An 18,256-nucleotide genomic window follows, 5' to 3' on the forward strand; every position below is an offset into this window, starting at 1 on the left:
GCTTATTACTTTTCTTTAGCGCCAACGTTCGCCTCATAGTGTTGAGATGGTCGGTGAGCACGGTACGTGCCCGTGCCTTGGCCACCAACGCCGAGCCTGTGATATCCACTTTCGATTGCTCACGTTGCCCCAAATACCCTCAGGTTGGCGACGGGCGACGGCTGAATGGCAGCGATGATCAAACTGCCACTCAGCCCAGACGCCGTGGAGCGAGACTATGTACGCATTGGCCGAGAAGCAGACGAAGTTCTCAAAGCGTATTCAACGCAATTGAGAAACTGACCAATTATCATCGTTGGTAAGCGCTGTGCTTTCCCATTCAGATCACAACCTTCGGCTTGAATGACAGAATCACCAGCATCGTGAAAACCCAGGCATTGGTGCATTTGTATGTTCGCTTCTTCCCATGTAGCAAAATGAACTGTTGTCGACCAGTTTCGCTGAAAATTTGTCTTTTCTCTCAATGCTTCATAGAAGTCATTGTCACTTGGAGGAATTCCAGTCTCCCAATTCTTTCATCTGTGCCGTACTGCGAACTTTGGCTGCGCGACGGAGATCTCATGGGCCATTGGAACTGGATCGCCTTCCTTGTTTGTCCCAACGTGCGGAAGCTAGTGACGATAACCTACTTGTACCTAGATATGTACTCTCCAGCGCTAACGAGTGCCGTACAAGTGTCCTGTCGGCTTTAGATACGGGAGGAATCTTGGTTTTGTGGAGAGTGTTGGCCCCGCCTGCTGTTAGCCGGTATACTCTTCCAGGAAGATCCCACGATGTGACGATTTGGGATTTATAGCGGCCGACTGCCATGTCCACTTAGCCAGAGGTGATGCCACCCGCACCTTTTACTGCCCACCGAAAGCCTAAGGATTGCAAACGTAAGGTTGAAGGCCATACTCTACGACTTCGCTTTGATATCCGTTAACAGCCGTCAGCGTCGCTACTTGAGTCAATTTTGGCCACTTAGCTCACAATATCTTGGGAACTTCGCCTCAAACCGGACTGGACCATTCGGTTCCGGTAGAACGTCCGCAACAAGCAGGCAGACGTCGCAGGTCCTATATAACACCACGATGCCTCATGTTACCGATTTAAAGTACTTTGACCCCTGCGCCGCCACTGCGTCCATGTTCTTGTACGCCCAGGGTTCATCCGTTGTTTGCTGTCACCATGATACTCTTACCATTGAACGAAGGTTTTCTCGACACGCTGATGAGGTTCAATTGTTAGTGGTTGATAATCAGAGTGAGGCTGGTGGTGGCCGCTTCGTTGTCAGTTACGATGCTGGCCAAACAGCAATTGTGTGGGATCTAATGACAGGCGATGAGATCTCTCGATTTGCCTGTTATGATCATTTAACTGTCGCAGCGTGGATGAAAAATGGCAATGTGGCTTTTGGTAAGTTACTGAAATAAGTTTTGATGATCATGACTGACTATTTGAAGGCAATACAAAAGGAAGCATTATCATGTTTGAGCCTTCAACATCCGAACATGTTTCTTCACGAACTACTGACCAAATTTCTGTGACGGCATTGGCACCGTCGGCTGATTGTCGAACCTTTGCTATCGGGTGAGTCGTGATCCTCCTTTTCACTCAAATCTCACTAACACAGTCTCAGCTACCAGAATGGCTCTTTATTCGTTGCAACCTTGCAACCACGCTTTACTATCTTACACAATCTTACCACTTCCAAAGGACCATCACCCATCGTCAACCTCGCATGGCATGCTTCTTCGCCTCGGCAAAAGTCCGACATGCTTGCTGTCCAGATGCATGACGGTGACTTACGAGTCTGGAGCGTGGCAAAGAAGTACAGCGCTGATGACCCTGCAAAGGTGGTTCGAAACCTTAGGAAAGCTGAGGTCACGAGGGATGGACCCAACTGGATGGGATGGTCCAAGAACGGTCGCATAATTCAATATTCCGACTCGTAAGTTTGCAGCTTGCCATCACCATAAAACACCCTAGGCTACGCGCGCGCTTAGCTGCATGACTCCTTATCATCAACTAACATATACACAGGCAAACACAGTCATGGGATGTTAGGACAAAGCACATCACCCATGATCCCATCCCGACTCTTGATCTTGTTCGCGGCCTCGCCGTCTATGGCCCAGGTGCCACGTTGTTCACCCTTGGACCCAATAATACCGTGCAGCAGTTCGACCTGAAGTCCCCGGCCATCATGGTTGCCAATGTCCAACACCCAGCAATCCTATTGCCACCCTCTCCTCCAGTCTCAGAAGAAAGTGGTGATCGATCAGCGACCTCGACTACTACTATCGCCTCCGAGTCTGAGACGAGCTCTATTCCCCTGTATATGGATATTTCCGAGAGTGACGAAGATCACTTATCACCATTTGCTCGCCTGACTCGACGCCAAGCTTACGGCTCTGGTAATGAGCCTTACGAATCAGCTAGCCCTGTCTCAAGTCGGAGCGGACTTTCATCCTTATCGAAATCCTCAGCTGGGTCGTCCCAAACCCCTGGCCGTTACCCCGGATCCATGAGGTCAAGAGGACTGTCAGAAAACACCTATATCTCGGCTACAACCTCGATCAGGTCATCAACTATTGGCAACAGTGCTCACGGTAACACGAGAGATTTGGACACTTATTCCATGGGATACTCTCTTGGCACTACAAGTGTTCCTTCCATAGCCTCAAGCCGATCACGAAGAAGACCTTCTCGCCTGCGCAATGAAGTTCCCCGTAGCCCTGACGACAACAAGGTGCACGACCTATTCAAGTGTGCTCGGGCGCGTCTCAGTGACATTCCTTACAAACATGCTATGGGTGCCAACAGTGCTCGTCTCACCAATGATGATCTGCGCCGTCAAATGCTCAATACCATCTTCGGATGGAACAAAGAGGTTGAAGACCTGATTAGGGATGAGATGAGTAGGCATACCCAAGGATCTCCCAGCCGCATTCTCTTGGCCAAATGGCTTGATGATATCAATCCCAATATCATGAACGCAAACTTCGAGAACATGACTTCTTCTGACTGGATGTTATTGGCTCTGAGTGGCATCGGCGGCCATGCCTCACAACAGAAGCTTGGCCATACATACGTCCAGCGCCTGCTTGAGGCTGGCGACGTGCACACAGCAGTTACTATTATGCTTGGCATGGGTGATCACAATGACGCTATTGAGGTTTATATCTCTCACAAGCGTTACATGGAGGCACTGATCCTCACATGCCTCTCAGCCCCTAGTGTTTGGGAACGACAAGCTGCTATTATCAGGAAATGGGGGAAGTGGGCAGTTCAACATGGCCAACAGCAGCTAGCAATCCGATGCTTTGCTTGCACCGACCAGGAGTCTACTGAGCCTTGGACTTCTCCATCCGCCGCGCAGCTGAACTTCCAGACTATGACTCCCAGTATTCCTGAGATCCTAAGCCCGCCTCTCTCACCTCCCGGTGTTCAACGTTGCCTCCAACGCAGCATCGCAAAGACCTCTGCTCTCAAGCTTATCACCTCATTTGGTGATCAAATGCAAAAGACAAAGTTCTTTGCTGGCGACGGTGGTCAAACCCCGATTGCCGCGGGTGTTACCCCTATCGCTGACTCTGCCCGCTCTCCCGCTTTCTCTCATGCCTCCAACAACGAGGCCCCGACAGCCTTCCTTCGCCCTTCAAACAATAGCAGATTCAATACCACAGTGTCTGCCCGAGGACGTGGGCGTTTGCCGTCCATTGGTGAGATTCCCTCAGACCTCAACCCGGGGGCACTTCGATCTGCTGAGCTGTCTGCTGTGCCTGATGACTATGAGCCTCGATCTGGTCATGTTCGAACACCATCTGGCAATGACAACATGATGATGGGTACCGCATCACATCGTGCCGCTACTGCAAGCCCGATGATGATGCGAGAGCATGCTCAACTCATTGTCCAAGCGAGCGAAGGAGATTTTTCACCGCCACCGGACCAGGCCGCTATGTTGAAAATGCAACAAACATCACGTAACCATCGCAATGGCTCTCGTGACCGCATTCCTGTGGGTGTGAATCTACCGCTGCATCCTGGGCCCTCTCATGACGACATTACATCCCCAGAGCAGTCCGTCACTTTTTCTACTCGCTACCACTGGCCAACTCGCCGCAGAGGCCCAGCCTCTGTGACAGGTTCGGTCACTTCTGCGTCGAGCGCCGGAAGAAGCCTTCGTCATCAAGCTGTGCGAAACCGAGAAGATTACATCCATAGCTTGGATGCTGCCAAGCACTACTCCAAGAGACAACGCAGTCGTCAGCGTAGCCATTCAAGAACTCGGGATGCTTCACCAGATCATCCTGGAAGTCGAGAGCGAACCACACGCTCCAGGGAACCTTCCGAGGACCGTGGACGTGTCAGCGCTTGCCATTGGCCCAAGGCAAAACGATCACCAACTTCCCCAATCCCCATGTCTCCAGAGTACTTGCTGAACTTGAGCACTCCACGACATGGTCAGATCGGTGAGCCAAACACAGTACGCAAGGTAAGCGGTTCAATTGTCAAACCACAAAGCCGCAATTCAAACCGTGGAAGCCGCCGCAGGAGCCCAGAAGGTCTCTCTCGCCCGCCAGCTCTCACACTTCGTGCCCGAAGCCAAGGCCGGGAGAGTTCTGCACAGCGTTCTCCTTCGTCACCCTTGCCTCTGAGTGCTACTGTTCACCAGTACCAGGGTTCCGAGGATGAAGAGAACTACAGAGCAGCCATAACAGCTCAAGAGGAATTCAGGAACAAGCACAGCCGCAGTAGCAGCCGAGGCCTTGGCTCGCCGGCACTGAGCAAGCAAGATGCTTCGGAGCACCGACGCAGAGCCAATTCTGAGGTCGCCAACTTTGACGGTTCCACTTCAACTGAGCATGCTGGTGACCTCAAGCAAATGAATAACGAGCGTCAGCGAAAGAAGGAACAGGCTGCACGAGAACTCGAGGAGCGCCGCAAGTCTCTGGCCAAGCGTGCCCAAACACCTTCAATCCCTCATTCTAACGAGTTCGCTCCTGCTTTTGCGATCACGGTTAAGACTGCTGAGCCTAAGCCTCTACCTGACGATATCCCACCTCGCAGTGCTACTGAGCCCCCACAAAAGAGCATGTACGCCCGCAACGGACCTGTTATTGGACTTCCAGCGACCCCCAAAGCCATGAGACTCATCATTGAGGGCAACCATGATCAACCAGGAAGCACTCCCAGACCCAACGTGCCTTCGATTCCAGCCAGCTTCTCTCAGCGATACTCGCCAGAAACCTCACCTCAACAGTCGCCTGAGAGAGAAGCGCCAGTCCCCGAGCCCAGTCTCACTCTGCTGCGATCCACCGTCTACCAGCCACCGGCGCGACCTCATATCCCTCGTAGCATGTCAGCCCCAATTCCAGATGAACCTGGCCAGCGCCCTGCTCGTCTTGCACGCAAGAGCAGTGTTGGACGTATCGAAGAAGTTGTCCCTAGTAAGCAACGACGCTCTCACGAAGATCCTATGCCCCCTCCCCCTCCTCCGGCGCCCCCAGTTCTCAAGGAATTCAGGCATTTGGCTTCACCTCCACCGCCTCCTGTCCCTTTGCAACACGCCCAGCGATATTAGAAGACTGGCCCTGTTGCATCAGGCATGATTGATATTGTCATGGACGACGATTTATCATCTGGTAATGATCAAGCGTCAGAGGCCAGCCCTCCGGCACCAGCTTCCCACAGGAGCCACAACCGAGGCAGAAGCATTGGAGACAGCAGCATCTCAGGCCGCATTCACAAGGTCAGTGAGCGACTTCGTTCTGCCAGCCGCAATCGAAAGGAGCATGTCCGATTTGCCCCTTCCGAGGCTCCCTTTGAGAGCATTCCTATACCTCGACGATGAAGTCTCCCCCGCCAGTGTCATTCAACCCTGATGTTTCGCGTTCGCCAATTGATTCTCGAAACAAGCACTTGTCGACTAGCTTGAACCGAAACGAGATGATCTAGGAGGTCTCTCGCGACGGTGGCCAGCGTGGTGTGTATTATTTCCTCCTTTCTACCACCCTCTATAGATTTCCTTTCCATTTGATGCTGTGTATGGCGATCAGTGCTGGATGCCATCTCAAGTTGATACCGAAATTTTTAATGCGTGCATTCTGTTTGTTATCCGTCTCTTCGTATTCTGTTGCAATTGCTTAGCCGATAAGGGCTCGACAGCTGTTAGGCAGAATGTATGATGACTTGACGTGCAGGGTCAAGTCCGAAGTTCTTAATTATGATGGCTCCATATTCTCCAGCGGCAGAACCTGTTTGATTGAGTAATCTCATGTTATCAATCAGACGGATAAGAGCGCAGGCCAGAAGGGGGGGGGGGGGGGTTCATGTCATGGGAGACCTCCAGGCGTGTCGCAAGTCGTGAGCTAAGCATAGTCCGGACTCCGAACAACTTATATTGTACCACTGAACCTCCTGTATTAGCAACTGAGCCTGAATAGCTCCTGGATGGCATATTATGTCGCGGAGAGTCCATGCAGCATGCCTACTCTCTGCGCTAGAAGACAACCAGACTCTACAATTGTGGCGGTCATCAGAACCGGGAACAGCTCATTACCATCGCTTCTGCACCTTCGCTACCGGAGGAAGGGCCGTAGGCCACCCCGATAGCGCCGGAATTTGACCTTACGTTAGATGGCATGCTTGCAGGGCTTTCACGTCTATAAGGCGAAATATCGGGAAGGCATTCCCGTCAAGCAAAGCCCAGATGATGGCGATACCATGGTAACGGACGTAGGTAATGGAGATGTGGGGAGGCGGCGGGGGTCATTCTGATCGACCTCACATAACTGAGGGTAATATATTGGAACACTTGCCTTCCTCATCATCTCGGCCGTGACTTTCTAGTGTGGCTATAGTTCTCTCCAATTAATTGCTGATATCGGAAGAAGCTGAGAACGATCTGACACGTAAGACAGAGAGGCCTGAGAAGGTAGATAGGGATCTGAAGCTGAAGACTGAGGGAAGCAATCTCGTCGAATCTGCAAGCAATACAATGGCCAATAGGAGGCTTTTCTTCGGAGCGCTCTTTGTTCACTTGTCCGGTATTTGGACGACGCCATCGACAAACGCCTCCCGCTGCCTCAAATCTAATGTAGAGAAGAGCCACAGCGTATATAGACGCGTCCTTCATATCGCCTAGAATCTGTTTAATTACAGCTTGCCGAATGTATTCAACTTTCTTAATTCCAGAATATCACAGACCGGGCACGGAGCGCGCCGTTCTGACACAGCCCCACTTTGGCACTGAAGGGGTAGAATCTGACTGGCCTAAAATTGCTAAAGTTTCGGTAATGATTGAGCCGCAGCATCATTGCATCACTCTTGTCAGTGGACTAAAGGCATATTGATGACTCGGCGATGGAGGAAAGCCTTGCAGAGCCTATAGGCAAAGCCGTACAGCGGCCGGTGACACGAAAGACTCTGTCTATCAGAATTGTTGCGATAACTTGCTTCAAGATGGGGCAGCTGCTGTAAGCTAAGATGACAAGCGCGGAATATTCACCAAGACTCTCTGTTTGAGGAGGATACGTTTGAAGATTTAAGATGCTAGGTATATGAGGGCTAATATACTCTAAAGTTGTAGCAATGGTATCGAATTATTGAAGTCTAGGGTACTCTAGTGAATATTATATGATCATATAGCTCTGGACTTGTTGCCTGGGATGCATTCGGTATGACACCCCTATCTTGAACAGGGTTCCCGTGACACCACGTAGAAAGATTAAAGGGGGCAGAAGCGGCTCTATATTCAAGTCAAAAGCCTACAACAACGGCGCTTCCAGTGGCTTTAGCTCAACGGCAAAGTAAAGAAACACCAGGCAAGCTTAGTCTTTTGAGCAATGCTTCTTTGCCATCTTCGGCTTTGATGGTGCTCTTCGCTTTCTGCTTCGCTCCTCTTGCTCAATGACAGGGACTGCAGCAGGGATGAACTGAACACCGCGGTTTCGGCTGTTGGGTCGTACGTGTAACCTGCGGTGGTTGTTGAGATTATCTTGACGGTTGAATTGGTCCTTTCCGCAGAACTCGCATGAGAAACGGTTGGGCCCTTCACCATGGAAACTGTAGTTTATTAGTGAAAATGTTCTTTTTTTTTTTATGAATCTTAGTAAGTCCTTACACTTGCTTGTGACGCTTAAGGTGCTCATTTCGTTGGAAGGCCTTGTGGCAACCAGGGTAGTCACACTTGCACATGGCTCTTTGAACACTAACTTGAGCAGAATTGGGCTTGCTCGATCGCTTCCTTGATGATCGGGTCTGAGCTCGCTTAAGTTCGGCACTCTTCTGTTGGATCTCGTGCACCATCAACTTCCTTTGAGCACGCTTGTAGTTAGGAGAGTTGAGGTCGTGGAAATGGTAACCAAGCTGTGACTGAGAGTGGTGGTCCAAGTCAAAAGCGTCAAAATCACTAGAGAGTTGTCTGATGGGAAAGAATGTGTTGGTGCTATCGTTGGCACAACACCATGATGAGCCGGTCTCGGCAGCTTCAGAGCCAGAGATGCTTTGCATTGGTGTCATCGTGAATGAGGCGGGGCCCATGGAAGCATCAGGAGAGTACGAATACATGCCAAAGGAGCTTTGTGGTGTTAGTGATCCCATTGAACCGTTTTGTGCCATGTTCATGTCCATCATATGCTCGCACTCGAAGCCGAGTTGCTCTTGATTCATGGGAGTGCTGGGGAGGGAGTCGAAGAATGAGGCGTGCTCAGGCTCAGGCTTCACAGGCCCGAACATGAACTTGCCCATTGCTGATGGGGGAGGGGTCAGCTCTGCCCGGTGACGGACAGGGCTGTAAGAAACCCCAAAGTCGATGTTGCTGAATCCATCAGGTGTTGACCGTCGAGGTGTAGGAGTGAACGGGTCGTAGGCTGATGAGGCCGAGGAGAAACTTGTGGTGGTAGAAGGACAGGACATGGGCTGGCTGCAGAGGCTGAAAGCGGCGTCGTCCATGCCGAACCGGTAATCTGACTCGAGATGCATTTTGGCGTAAGAATGAAGAAAAGCTTAAACAAGGTGAAGGCTCCGAAATGTCGCTGGGAGAGTAGTAAGAATAACGATAATACCTGGAGGCTGGCTTGCTTTGTCGAAGGACATGGGGCCTCTGTTATATAGTGACTTGACCATCAAGATCCCCCGCCACTTGAGAACTGAACCATACTGAATGGGTTGGATTGGAGAGTTCTGCAAGTCTTAGACATCAACACTGCAAGTCTCACAGATAGTTCCTGGTTGCTATTCGATGCTGCATACTGCAGAGGACCGAGCGGCACGGGAATATCTGCAAAGGTCTAAAATGGCTTGATATCGGTGGCCGAGCTGGCCCCTATAGCCATTGCAAATACAGATGATCTGGCGATTGCATAGGTCATCGTAGTTCGTGGCCCTGCATGAATCCACCTACTCTGTGTTGTGCATACACATGTCAGTTACCATCATACTCTTGATGCAGGAAGCTTAACGAATCATCAACCGCACCTTCAGCCCTCAAGATTCGGTACAGGGGAGGGGATCCCATTAGCTGAGAAGCAGGAACGAGATCAATAGGATTGATTGAAATGGTACCACCAGCGTTCTTTCCTGGAGCTCCCACGATCGGTTGCAAACCCAATCAGCATTATCATGGCCATAGATTACCAAAGGCAGAACGTCACAGATCCTTTAGATTCTAATATTAAGGTGTATAATAATTCTTGCCCTCCGTCAAAAGAATACTAAGGCCCCGTGTACTCATCAATAGCAGGGACACAGTAAATGGTCCGGCCGAGAATGCTAGACGATGCTGCAGCACATCATGGCGCGCTTTGCGATAGTGTCAAGTTCTCTGCAAGGGTGCTTGTTCAAGCAACGGGTCTACATTCAGCTGGTTGAGGTACTCTAATGCCCCACCGCGTAGCTTCAAGCGGACCAACCAACTCCATGCTACTGAGATGATGCAGTCGATAGTCTGATGCTTTCGGTTAGATCACGGAACTGCACTGATTTCATAGTTGATGATGTATTGGATTGCAGAATGTGCCTAAGCGTGGAGATCAAACTCTAAGTCAGCTGCTATCACGTAGGCAGTAGACATGATACACTAGCCCTAGCCTGCCTCAGCAATGGTCCAGTCTGCGCCAGATACGGAGATCTGTAGCGATTTCCAATCAGAAACCGTCGCTAACTATAGCCACGCATCACAGCCACTTGTCGTTTGCAAAGACTGATACAGTTGCCAATGATATGTAGTCTGGTATTTTGAAATGGAAAGTGCTCAGAGAGATCTGGACCACTACTTGACTACGTATGAAGAAACGATTGTGTCTCAGACAAAGTTTACTGTCTTACCTGGGAATAGCTGTGGGTTGAGTATCAGGAGCGAAGACGATAGCGCGTGCGAGGCAGCCCCAAGCGTGCTACGCCCAAAATCAAGATACCCCTTGCTTTACGGCAGGCAATCTCTTTACGAACAAGTTCTATCAAATAGTACATGTCATAAATACAGCTTTAGGCAAGGTACCCTGTTGGTTCCTATATTCTCTGTGCAGCTTTCTTAACTCATAGATCCCCTCAACGCACCATAAAGTTCTCAGACAGAATACTCAAAGATTCTAGGCAAGGCAAAATTATCAAGATTGTTTTGAGATTCTGATATGACTATGTCAAACGATTGGCTCACCGCGTTTACTCTCTACTCTCTACTCTCTTCATAACCCTAGGTCTAACAGACATCGTCAGATAGGTGGGAGACAATGCGGCGGGTTTTGGTTCAACCTTTATACAGTAGGGTGTCATCCAACTCCCTTGCTATTCATCTAGAGCTCATAATCTGTCCAGAACACCAGTGCAATCCAAAAAATCAAGAACCATCGTCCCAGCCCGCCCCTTGACCACGCTTCTTACGAGGCACAAAAGCTATTTTTTCAAGACTCTTGGGAGGCTCGTAAGCTCCGTCGTCACGATCCTCCTTGTCATTCGCATCGTCTGCCTCATCGGAGTATCGCTTCTCATCCTCTTCCGCCATCTGGCCCTCTGAGCTCTCTGAATAGCGTCGCTTCTTAACAACGCGGATTAAGGGCTTCGGTACCTCCTTTTGTTCTCGTAGCAGTTTGCGCCGTTCGGCCTTAGCCATCATGTCTGACATGTCGCGGTATGAGATTAAGAAGGCAGTGTTGGGACAGCCTTGACATAGATTGTCAGGCGCAAAGTCGTGAAGGTGTAGTGTCAAGGCACCGTTTACAGGGTTCTTGTTGGCGTCTCGAAAAGGCTGAATCAGTCAGCTTGTTCCTTTCACGTATGAAGCTGAAAGAACACAAGATATACCTGTAGCTGAGCAACTTGCTCAATATCCATGTCAACTCCATCATCATTTTGTGCTGGGCTGAACGTGGGCTTCCAAACTGATATGGTGGACTCTTTGTCTTCATTGAGATCAATGCCAAGAACCACTTTGATCTGTCCATTGGTATGATAGATGTATCGTCTGGCAATCCGTCGCAACTCATCCGGGTCTTGAGTCAATGCGACCTCGAGAACTACGCCCGGGTGCCTGGCTTTGTCATGCTCGAACTGCGCATCCGGTTGTTGTTCCCATTTGTCTTCACCATCGACCAGAACAACACGAGAAGACAAAGCATTGTTGATGCTATTGGTGAAGGCGCGAGCTTGTCGGTTCTGGCGTCCGATTTCGCGAATTTCATCGATGATAGCGCTTCTTGGCGTCGAGGGTTGTAGTCGAAGCGTCCAAAGGCAGCTTGGATTTTGTCGTGGAGGCATGTATGAACAACTAACAATTGTTTCGATAGGGATATAGAGCCTCACCGCCATACTTCACATGGTTACGGATGTTGCTATTGGCAAACATCTATTGTAACGTTTCGGGGACGTACCTTCCAGGTCTCGGAGCCGGCGACCATGTTCTTCAGCCGCAACATGACCATCCTTGTGCAGAGTTTGAACCATGTCACGTAAGCTACAGCTATCTGCCTTCAGAACCAGAAAGGCTTGATCGCTGCTCAATGGTGAAAAAGTATGATTGGACTAACCGATACCAGTGAGATGAGCTTCTCGATATTCGATTCTCTCCGATGGATGTACGTTAATGTGATGAAAGCCCTCCTTTCCAGAGACTGTTGTAGAGACTTCCTTTCCATCTCACTTCCAGCAATCCGCTACAGATGTGACGGAAACCACCAGCCTTATCCAGCGGCCAAAGATATCATACTGATCCCAGTCACTAGACGCCGAGGGAGACATGCCGGGCTCAAATGCATGTTGTGTGCCGGGGTCCCTGACTGCTGTGATTCATCAGGTACAAAGGATGTCAGTTGAATATAAGAACCAGAGATTTTAGCTTCACTGTCTTGGTATAGATGTTTGCTACGCCGAGAACGATCAAGAACAAAGAATCACAAACTAGCACATTCCATCTCTGCCTTCATTGTTGGATCCTCACCGAGGCGCAATGACAAGCAATGAATTGGCCTCTGTATCGTCGGCTTCATCATCTTCTCCCCAATCTCCTACAACTTCACACAAGAGTAGCCATGCGGACGACCTATTCGCCGAAGGGCTATCAAGTGCCACGGCAACTACGATTACTAGTGAAAATCAAAGTGAAGATGGAAATTTGGAGCCCAAGACAGCAACGCTGGCCGACAACTCTATACCAGCACCTTTGGAACATCACCGCAACCGGATGGAGCTATTTGGCATGTGGACTCAGAACATTCGGAATCAGATGGTGATGCCTGAGGCAAATCCCATTAGCATTTGCCTTCAGCTACTGGGACCAGCCGTTGTCCTTCTCCGCGAGCTCCAGCAGGCTGTTGGTGTCGAGCCGAGCAGCCCTCTTGGAAGATTTACCGCCGGGACTGTCGATGGCTGCAAGACAAGCACCGTAATCATGGAAAAAACGATTGATGCATCTTTTACTGTTGAGATCGATTTAATTGGCAAGTTGTCCCTTGAGAGCATTGGCAAGCGGTTTGGTGATAGCGAAGCTCCCTTCATCCACGATATGATATTTGGGGACGCCGTATTGTTGAAGCTAATGGTGGACATGCGGAAGTATTGTCATGACTCCGAGCACGTGTCGTCACTGCCTATAGCACTTCAGTATGCTGCTGCTACTGTTTACTTAGACTTTTTCGAATGTTGCGTCAAGGTGCTTGTCCAGAGAAAGAAACGCAAACAACCAGACACGGCCGTTGGGAAGGAAGATCCTGGAGAGATTGCTACCCTGAACACTGTAGTCATGTATTGAATCAGCCGCTCCATGTGCCTCACCCAATCATTATTGGGTGAATTCATAGACTCGGTCAGTCTTCAAAGTGGCTGTGAGGGGGCGCAGTGGGTAAGGCGGACTTCTGTCACTGCCAGCAAATATTTAAATCAAAGGCTTTTGTCCAGAAACTCAGAATGCAATTTCACTTCTCATTGTGCCATAAAACTTGAGAGTCAGTATGGAAGCATCCAACAGTTATCGTTCAGCGCCGTGCTTCAGTTTGCCGAGTACGGCCTTTGCACCTCCACCCCAACAGGCAAGTACAAAACAACAGAGACTTGAGAAGGGCCGGTGCCCAAGAGGAAGCTCACTGCTTTCTGACAGGGCGATCTAACAGGCGCTTCACAGTAGAAACAACAGAGGCTAGTTGATTGAGCGACACCTCGCTGTTCGCAAAACAGTCGAAAGAACATGTTCGTGTAAGGATGGCCGACCCAAACATTGCGATGACCGTCGTGCTAATTCTATTGGTATCAATGTGGTTCCCCGCCTACCTACCAGGAATATCTTTGGTGTTGCCGTCGCTGATGGGATGACTTTGTGGACCTCGCCTCCGCCCGCCCTCGCTTCTTACCAACCTTTCCTTGTCGCTGCGTTATCTAAATTGCCATGCAGCAAGGCATCAGAGGCAAGGTGCCCCACAAGCTCCATCACCCCGGCACTACCAATTCAGCCCTAGACCCGCAGTCACACAGGATGGGTTGCAGTGGATGGTACAGTGCGAGCCCTCCCCAATAGAGAGACAGGGTTCGCCTAGATGGGACATTTTTCAGGGTGGTTCGCTCTGACAGGCGGCAACAGCCATCCTTGCTTTTCGACAGGGGCCAGACACGCCGCACACCCCTGACGCCGCTAACAGAAGTAGCTAGATTTGGTTCACCCTGCGCTCGCCAGGGGATCCCCGCCAGCCTCTCAGTCGCCCCTGATTTTGTCTCAAAAAGGAGCAAGACATGCAAGCCCACAGCAATTGAGACGAGACCCGATTGGAAAAGCCAATGGCTTGCGTTGAGTAGTTTCCGGCCCTCAATTTGAGCCATGTTCCGTTCCGTTTCCTCTTTTCTTCTTCTTCTTCTTCTCCGAGCCCTCCTAACCGAGCTAACAACGACAGCTAGCAGCCATGTACGGATACGACCAACTCTTAATACGAACATCGGCTCAAACACCCCTTACCACTCACCGCAGCCGGCTTAGCGGTACTTTGGAACGGCCGTGGACCATCTGCACAGGCTTGTACTATGCATGGGAGTGAGGTACCTCGTTTGCATGAACTCATGAACTAAGACGCTGAGGAAATGTGGAACAGACCTGTGTCCCATTGCCTTCACTCTGCACCTTTGTTACTGGGAGGTACGGGCCACTGCAGGCTTCGGCTGCAGATCTTTCGGTCCCATGCCATAGACTTCTTGTCTCCTTCCTTTGATGCCTGGATTGCTCAGGTCGGACCAGCATTGTCCATCCCCAGCTTCGCACTAACTTACCCGCCCTGCACCCCAACCATTACCATGACTATAAGTGGTTTCGACCTTGCCAACATCTTACCTCGATCTTAGGAACGCTTGGCCGATCTCAGCTTTCATTGTTATTGTGTTCACCTCTTTTATTTTATCACGCCAACGAATGCCGAGAATCTATGTCTTAACACAATCGCATCAGCAATGCCTCACTCGGAACGCGAAGAAGATGCCCCCACAGTAGCGGGCAATGCTCATATACCCGTGACGCTTGTTACTGACTCCCTCGAGAAGCCTTTACAAGACGATCGTAAATACCGAGTTATCCGTCTGGGGAACGAGCTCGAGGTTACCCTGGTGCATGATCCCAAGACCGACAAGGCCAGCGCTGCGTTAGATGTCAATGTGGGATACTTTAGCGATGAGCCTGATATTCCCGGTATGGCCCATGCGGTCGAACATGCAAGTGCTCCGATCCAACAGCTGTGATGTACAGGCGACAGGCTAATATCTCTCCCTGACAACAGCTTCTCTTCATGGGCACCAAGAAATTTCCAATTGAGAACGAATACGGCCAATATATCTCCGCCAATGCAGGAGATTCAAATGCTTACACAGGGCCGACATCGACAACCTTCTTTTTCGATATCTCTGCCAAGCCGGACAATGGCCAGGAACCTTCCGATACCAACCCATCTCCTCTGCGCGAGGCTCTCGACCGATTCGCCCAGTTCTTCATTGAGCCTCTCTTCCTTGCCGAGACCTTGGATCGAGAGCTACAGGCTGTCGATTCAGAACACAAAAAGAATCTCCAAAACGACACGTGGAGGCTGCCTCAGCTAGGGAAGTTTCTCTCTAACCCTGAACACCCGTTCTGCCACTTCGGTACTGGCAATTTTGAGGCTCTCAAGACACTTCCCGAGGCACGTGGAATTAATGTGAGGGACAAGTTTATCGAGTTTCATGCCAGACACTATTCAGCAAACCGCATGAAACTAGTTGTTCTAGGTAGAGAACCGCTTGACGTGCTTCAGAAATGGGTCGCTGAGTTGTTCTCTCCTGTCATCAACAAGAAGCTTCCGCCAAACAGATGGCCCGGCGAACTTCCTTTCAGGGAAGCCGATCTCGGTAGGCAGTGTTTCGCGAAGCCTGTTAAGGACTCGATAGAGCTTAACCTGCAATTCCCCTTTATCGATGAGGAGTCTATGTTTGCTACTCAGCCTAGCCGATATATTAGCCATCTCATCGGGCACGAGGGCCCGGGAAGTATCATGTCATGTATCAAGTCCAAAGGTTGGGCAAATGGTCTTACCGCCGGTGCCTCCCCCATCTGCCCCGGTGCTCCTGGTACCTTTGATGTAGAGGTCCTTTTGACGGAGGAGGGTCTCGAGAACTACCCTGAAATCGTCAAGATCTTTTTCCAGTACATCAGTCTCCTGCGCGAGAGCCCGCCCCAGGAGTGGATCTTCCAAGAGCAGAAGAAAATGGCTGATATCGATTTTATGTTTGAGCAAAAGACGCCTGCCTGTGAATTTACCTGCCGAATCAGCTCTGCCATGCAAAAGCCTCTTCCTCGGGAATGGCTGCTTAGTGGACACAGCCGTCTCCGAGAGTTTGCACCTGATGAGATCCAAAAGGCCCTTGCCACGATTCACCCGGATAACTTCCGCATGACCATTGTATCACGCGAATATCCTGGCAACTGGGACCAGAAGGAAAAGTGGTACGGAACTGAATATCGACATGAAAAGATCCCCGATGATCTTATGGAGGAGTGCAGGAAAGCCTTTGCAGTCTCTCCCAAAGATCGACTGTCTGCCCTTCACCTACCTCACAAGAACAAGTTTATTCCTACCAAGCTCGAGGTCAAGAGGAAGGAGGTGGATAAGCCGGCACAGAACCCCAGGGTTATCCGCAATGATTGCATTGCCAGGACATGGTGGAAGAAGGATGATACATTCTGGGTTCCTCGCGCCAACGTTGTTGTCAGCTTGAAGACACCACTTATATATGCTTCAGCAGAAAATAACGTCAAGGCTCGACTGTTCTCGGACCTCGTCCGTGATAGGCTCGAGGAGTACTCGTACGACGCGAAGCTGACTGGCTTGCAGTACAACGTCGGTCTCCATTCGCGCGGTGTGTTCCTGGAGATTGGCGGCTACAATGATAAGCTGCCCGTGCTCTTAGAACAAGTCGTCACAACAATGCGAGACCTGGATATCAAAGAAGATCGTTTTGAGATCGTCAGGGAGCGCTTGATCCGAGGATACAGCAATTGGCAGCTGCAGTCAGCCTACTGTCAGATTAGCAACTACACCAAGTGGCTCAATGCCCCCGGAGGGGACTTTATAGCAGAGGAGTTGGCAACGGCGCTCTCAAGCGTCTCACTGGAAGGTGTCAGGCTGTTCCAGAAGCAGATGCTTGGACAGGTCTTCATCGAAGTGTACGTAAACGGTAACATGTACAAGAAGGATGCTCTTAAGGCCACCCATATGGTCGAGTCCAGGCTGGCGAATCTATCTATATCTATCTACCGGCATCTTATGTAGATAGATGTAGATGCTTAGTCATAATCTGCAATGTAGATAGATAGATGTAGGCTACATGTAGATGTAGATAGATTCGGTAGATAGACGGTCGGCTAATCCTCGGCCGTGTCGTCGCCCACCTCCTTCAGCAAACCTTCATACCCTTCCAGTAGCCCAGCCCGTAACCACGACCTTACCGTCTGAGTAACGGCAATTGTGCTTGCATCTAAGCGTGACCTCTTGGGCGAAACCATACTACCAGCGGAAGAAAAGGTCCTCTCACACTCAGAAGCCATTGCTGGAACAGAGAGGATGTCAATCGCCATTTTCGCCACTCGCGGATATTCAAATCGCTTCGCAGACCAGTATTCGAGAGGATTGTCGTATGTTGTGTATATGTCTTGCTTTGTAGACAACCACCTCTCCAGTTCGTCTGTGGCTTCGTCATGGCCATGGCGGGTGGATGATATTAATTCGTCTTGGAAGGAATCAAATGGATTGTACTCGCGCGCCCTCACCGCGGCAGGAAGGTTACTGCTCGAGATTTCCCACTGAGCGGGAAGGTCGCGATACTCCTCTTCCCAGAGCTTTTGGATGAGCTGGCGTGCCGCAAAAAGCCATTCCTCCTTCTCACCGTAGGCTTTTGTCAAGAACGACCACTGTATACCGGGGTGAAGAACCGTGGCTGCATAGTAAATTGGCGTCTCATCAAGCTTGGTGTAGTACTTGTTGAGCTTGACCCAGGCCGAATTGACGCACGAGGAATAGTAACTAGGCTCCGCCCGGTGTGTTGCCTCAGTCTTTGCTTTCTCCAGCGTAGAAAGGAGGAATTCGAATGCGACGGCAACCTGCCAAATAATTCCATATTGAGCTTCAACGCCTCCCTTACGAACTCGGAGCTGACAGTCCCCTTCAAGCCGCAAAAGACAGGAATCGAACATTCTAAGAATATCTCTGAACCAACTGAGGGCATCCCAGTCTGCGTCACTTAGTAGATTTGCTTCCTCAAGACATCGAGGAAT

The 18,256-nt window shown here is 50.4% G+C and overlaps 7 protein-coding genes across 9 annotated transcripts; 4 read left to right on the top strand and 3 right to left on the bottom strand.

The window, feature by feature from the left end:
- Window positions 1-1,073: 1,073 nt before the first annotated feature.
- On the top strand, window positions 1,074-5,572 carry FOXG_12618 (uncharacterized protein; the record flags this gene model as incomplete). Its single annotated transcript, XM_018392444.1, has 4 exons — window positions 1,074-1,398; window positions 1,446-1,572; window positions 1,622-1,933; window positions 2,026-5,572. 4 exons carry the CDS (start codon window positions 1,074-1,076, stop codon window positions 5,570-5,572), a joined length of 4,311 nt encoding a protein of 1,436 aa, XP_018252146.1.
- A 24-nt stretch (window positions 5,573-5,596) lies between these two features.
- Window positions 5,597-5,842, top strand: FOXG_21047 (uncharacterized protein; the record flags this gene model as incomplete). The annotated part of the gene is made up of 1 exon (XM_018401390.1): window positions 5,597-5,842. One exon carries the CDS (start codon window positions 5,597-5,599, stop codon window positions 5,840-5,842), a length of 246 nt encoding a protein of 81 aa, XP_018252147.1.
- Window positions 5,843-7,514: 1,672 nt separating this feature from the next.
- On the bottom strand, window positions 7,515-9,157 carry FOXG_12619 (uncharacterized protein). Its single transcript, XM_018392445.1, has 2 exons — window positions 8,114-9,157; window positions 7,515-8,055 (listed from the first exon to the last, which is right to left on the bottom strand). The coding sequence occupies exons 1-2, from the start codon at window positions 8,971-8,973 to the stop codon at window positions 7,821-7,823; spliced, it is 1,095 nt and encodes a 364-aa protein (XP_018252148.1). The 5' UTR covers window positions 8,974-9,157; the 3' UTR covers window positions 7,515-7,820.
- Window positions 9,158-10,828: 1,671 nt separating this feature from the next.
- FOXG_12620 (uncharacterized protein) lies at window positions 10,829-11,745 on the bottom strand (the record flags this gene model as incomplete). The annotated part of the gene is made up of 2 exons (XM_018392446.1): window positions 10,829-11,236; window positions 11,293-11,745. 2 exons carry the CDS (start codon window positions 11,743-11,745, stop codon window positions 10,829-10,831), a joined length of 861 nt encoding a protein of 286 aa, XP_018252149.1.
- Window positions 11,746-12,433: 688 nt separating this feature from the next.
- FOXG_12621 (uncharacterized protein) lies at window positions 12,434-13,234 on the top strand (the record flags this gene model as incomplete). The annotated part of the gene is made up of 1 exon (XM_018392447.1): window positions 12,434-13,234. One exon carries the CDS (start codon window positions 12,434-12,436, stop codon window positions 13,232-13,234), a length of 801 nt encoding a protein of 266 aa, XP_018252150.1.
- Window positions 13,235-13,399: 165 nt separating this feature from the next.
- FOXG_12622 (insulysin) lies at window positions 13,400-18,237 on the top strand. 3 transcript variants are annotated; one of them, XM_018392449.1, is made up of 3 exons: window positions 13,400-13,511; window positions 13,604-15,168; window positions 15,234-18,237. In XM_018392449.1, the coding sequence occupies exons 2-3, from the start codon at window positions 14,911-14,913 to the stop codon at window positions 17,253-17,255; spliced, it is 2,280 nt and encodes a 759-aa protein (XP_018252152.1). In that variant the 5' UTR covers window positions 13,400-13,511; window positions 13,604-14,910; the 3' UTR covers window positions 17,256-18,237. The 3 variants fall into 3 exon arrangements, with proteins under 3 accessions (XP_018252152.1, XP_018252151.1, XP_018252153.1); XM_018392448.1 differs by having other exon boundaries at window positions 13,400-15,168; XM_018392450.1 differs by having other exon boundaries at window positions 13,604-18,237.
- On the bottom strand, window positions 14,577-14,832 carry FOXG_21048 (uncharacterized protein; the record flags this gene model as incomplete). The annotated part of the gene is made up of 3 exons (XM_018401391.1): window positions 14,577-14,678; window positions 14,734-14,761; window positions 14,795-14,832. The coding sequence occupies 3 exons, from the start codon at window positions 14,830-14,832 to the stop codon at window positions 14,577-14,579; spliced, it is 168 nt and encodes a 55-aa protein (XP_018252154.1).
- Window positions 18,238-18,256: the final 19 nt, after the last annotated feature.

The sequence above is a fragment of the Fusarium oxysporum genome, chromosome 3 (genome assembly GCF_000149955.1).
Source record: "Fusarium oxysporum f. sp. lycopersici 4287 chromosome 3, whole genome shotgun sequence".
In the NCBI taxonomy this organism is placed as follows: Eukaryota; Fungi; Ascomycota; class Sordariomycetes; order Hypocreales; family Nectriaceae; genus Fusarium; species Fusarium oxysporum.

Excerpts from the sequence above, each read along its gene's own strand:
- FOXG_12622 (XM_018392448.1), top strand. The coding sequence starts at position 14,911 with ATGCCTCACTCGGAACGCGAAGAAGATGCCCCCACAGTAGCGGGCAAT. Across the intron at positions 15,169-15,233 it reads TGGCCCATGCGGTCGAACAT|CTTCTCTTCATGGGCACCAA; the intron begins GCAAGTGCTCCG and ends CCCTGACAACAG.
- FOXG_12619 (XM_018392445.1), bottom strand. The coding sequence starts at position 8,973 with ATGCATCTCGAGTCAGATTACCGGTTCGGCATGGACGACGCCGCTTTC. Across the intron at positions 8,056-8,113 it reads CTTAAGCGTCACAAGCAAGT|TTTCCATGGTGAAGGGCCCA; the intron begins GTAAGGACTTAC and ends AATAAACTACAG.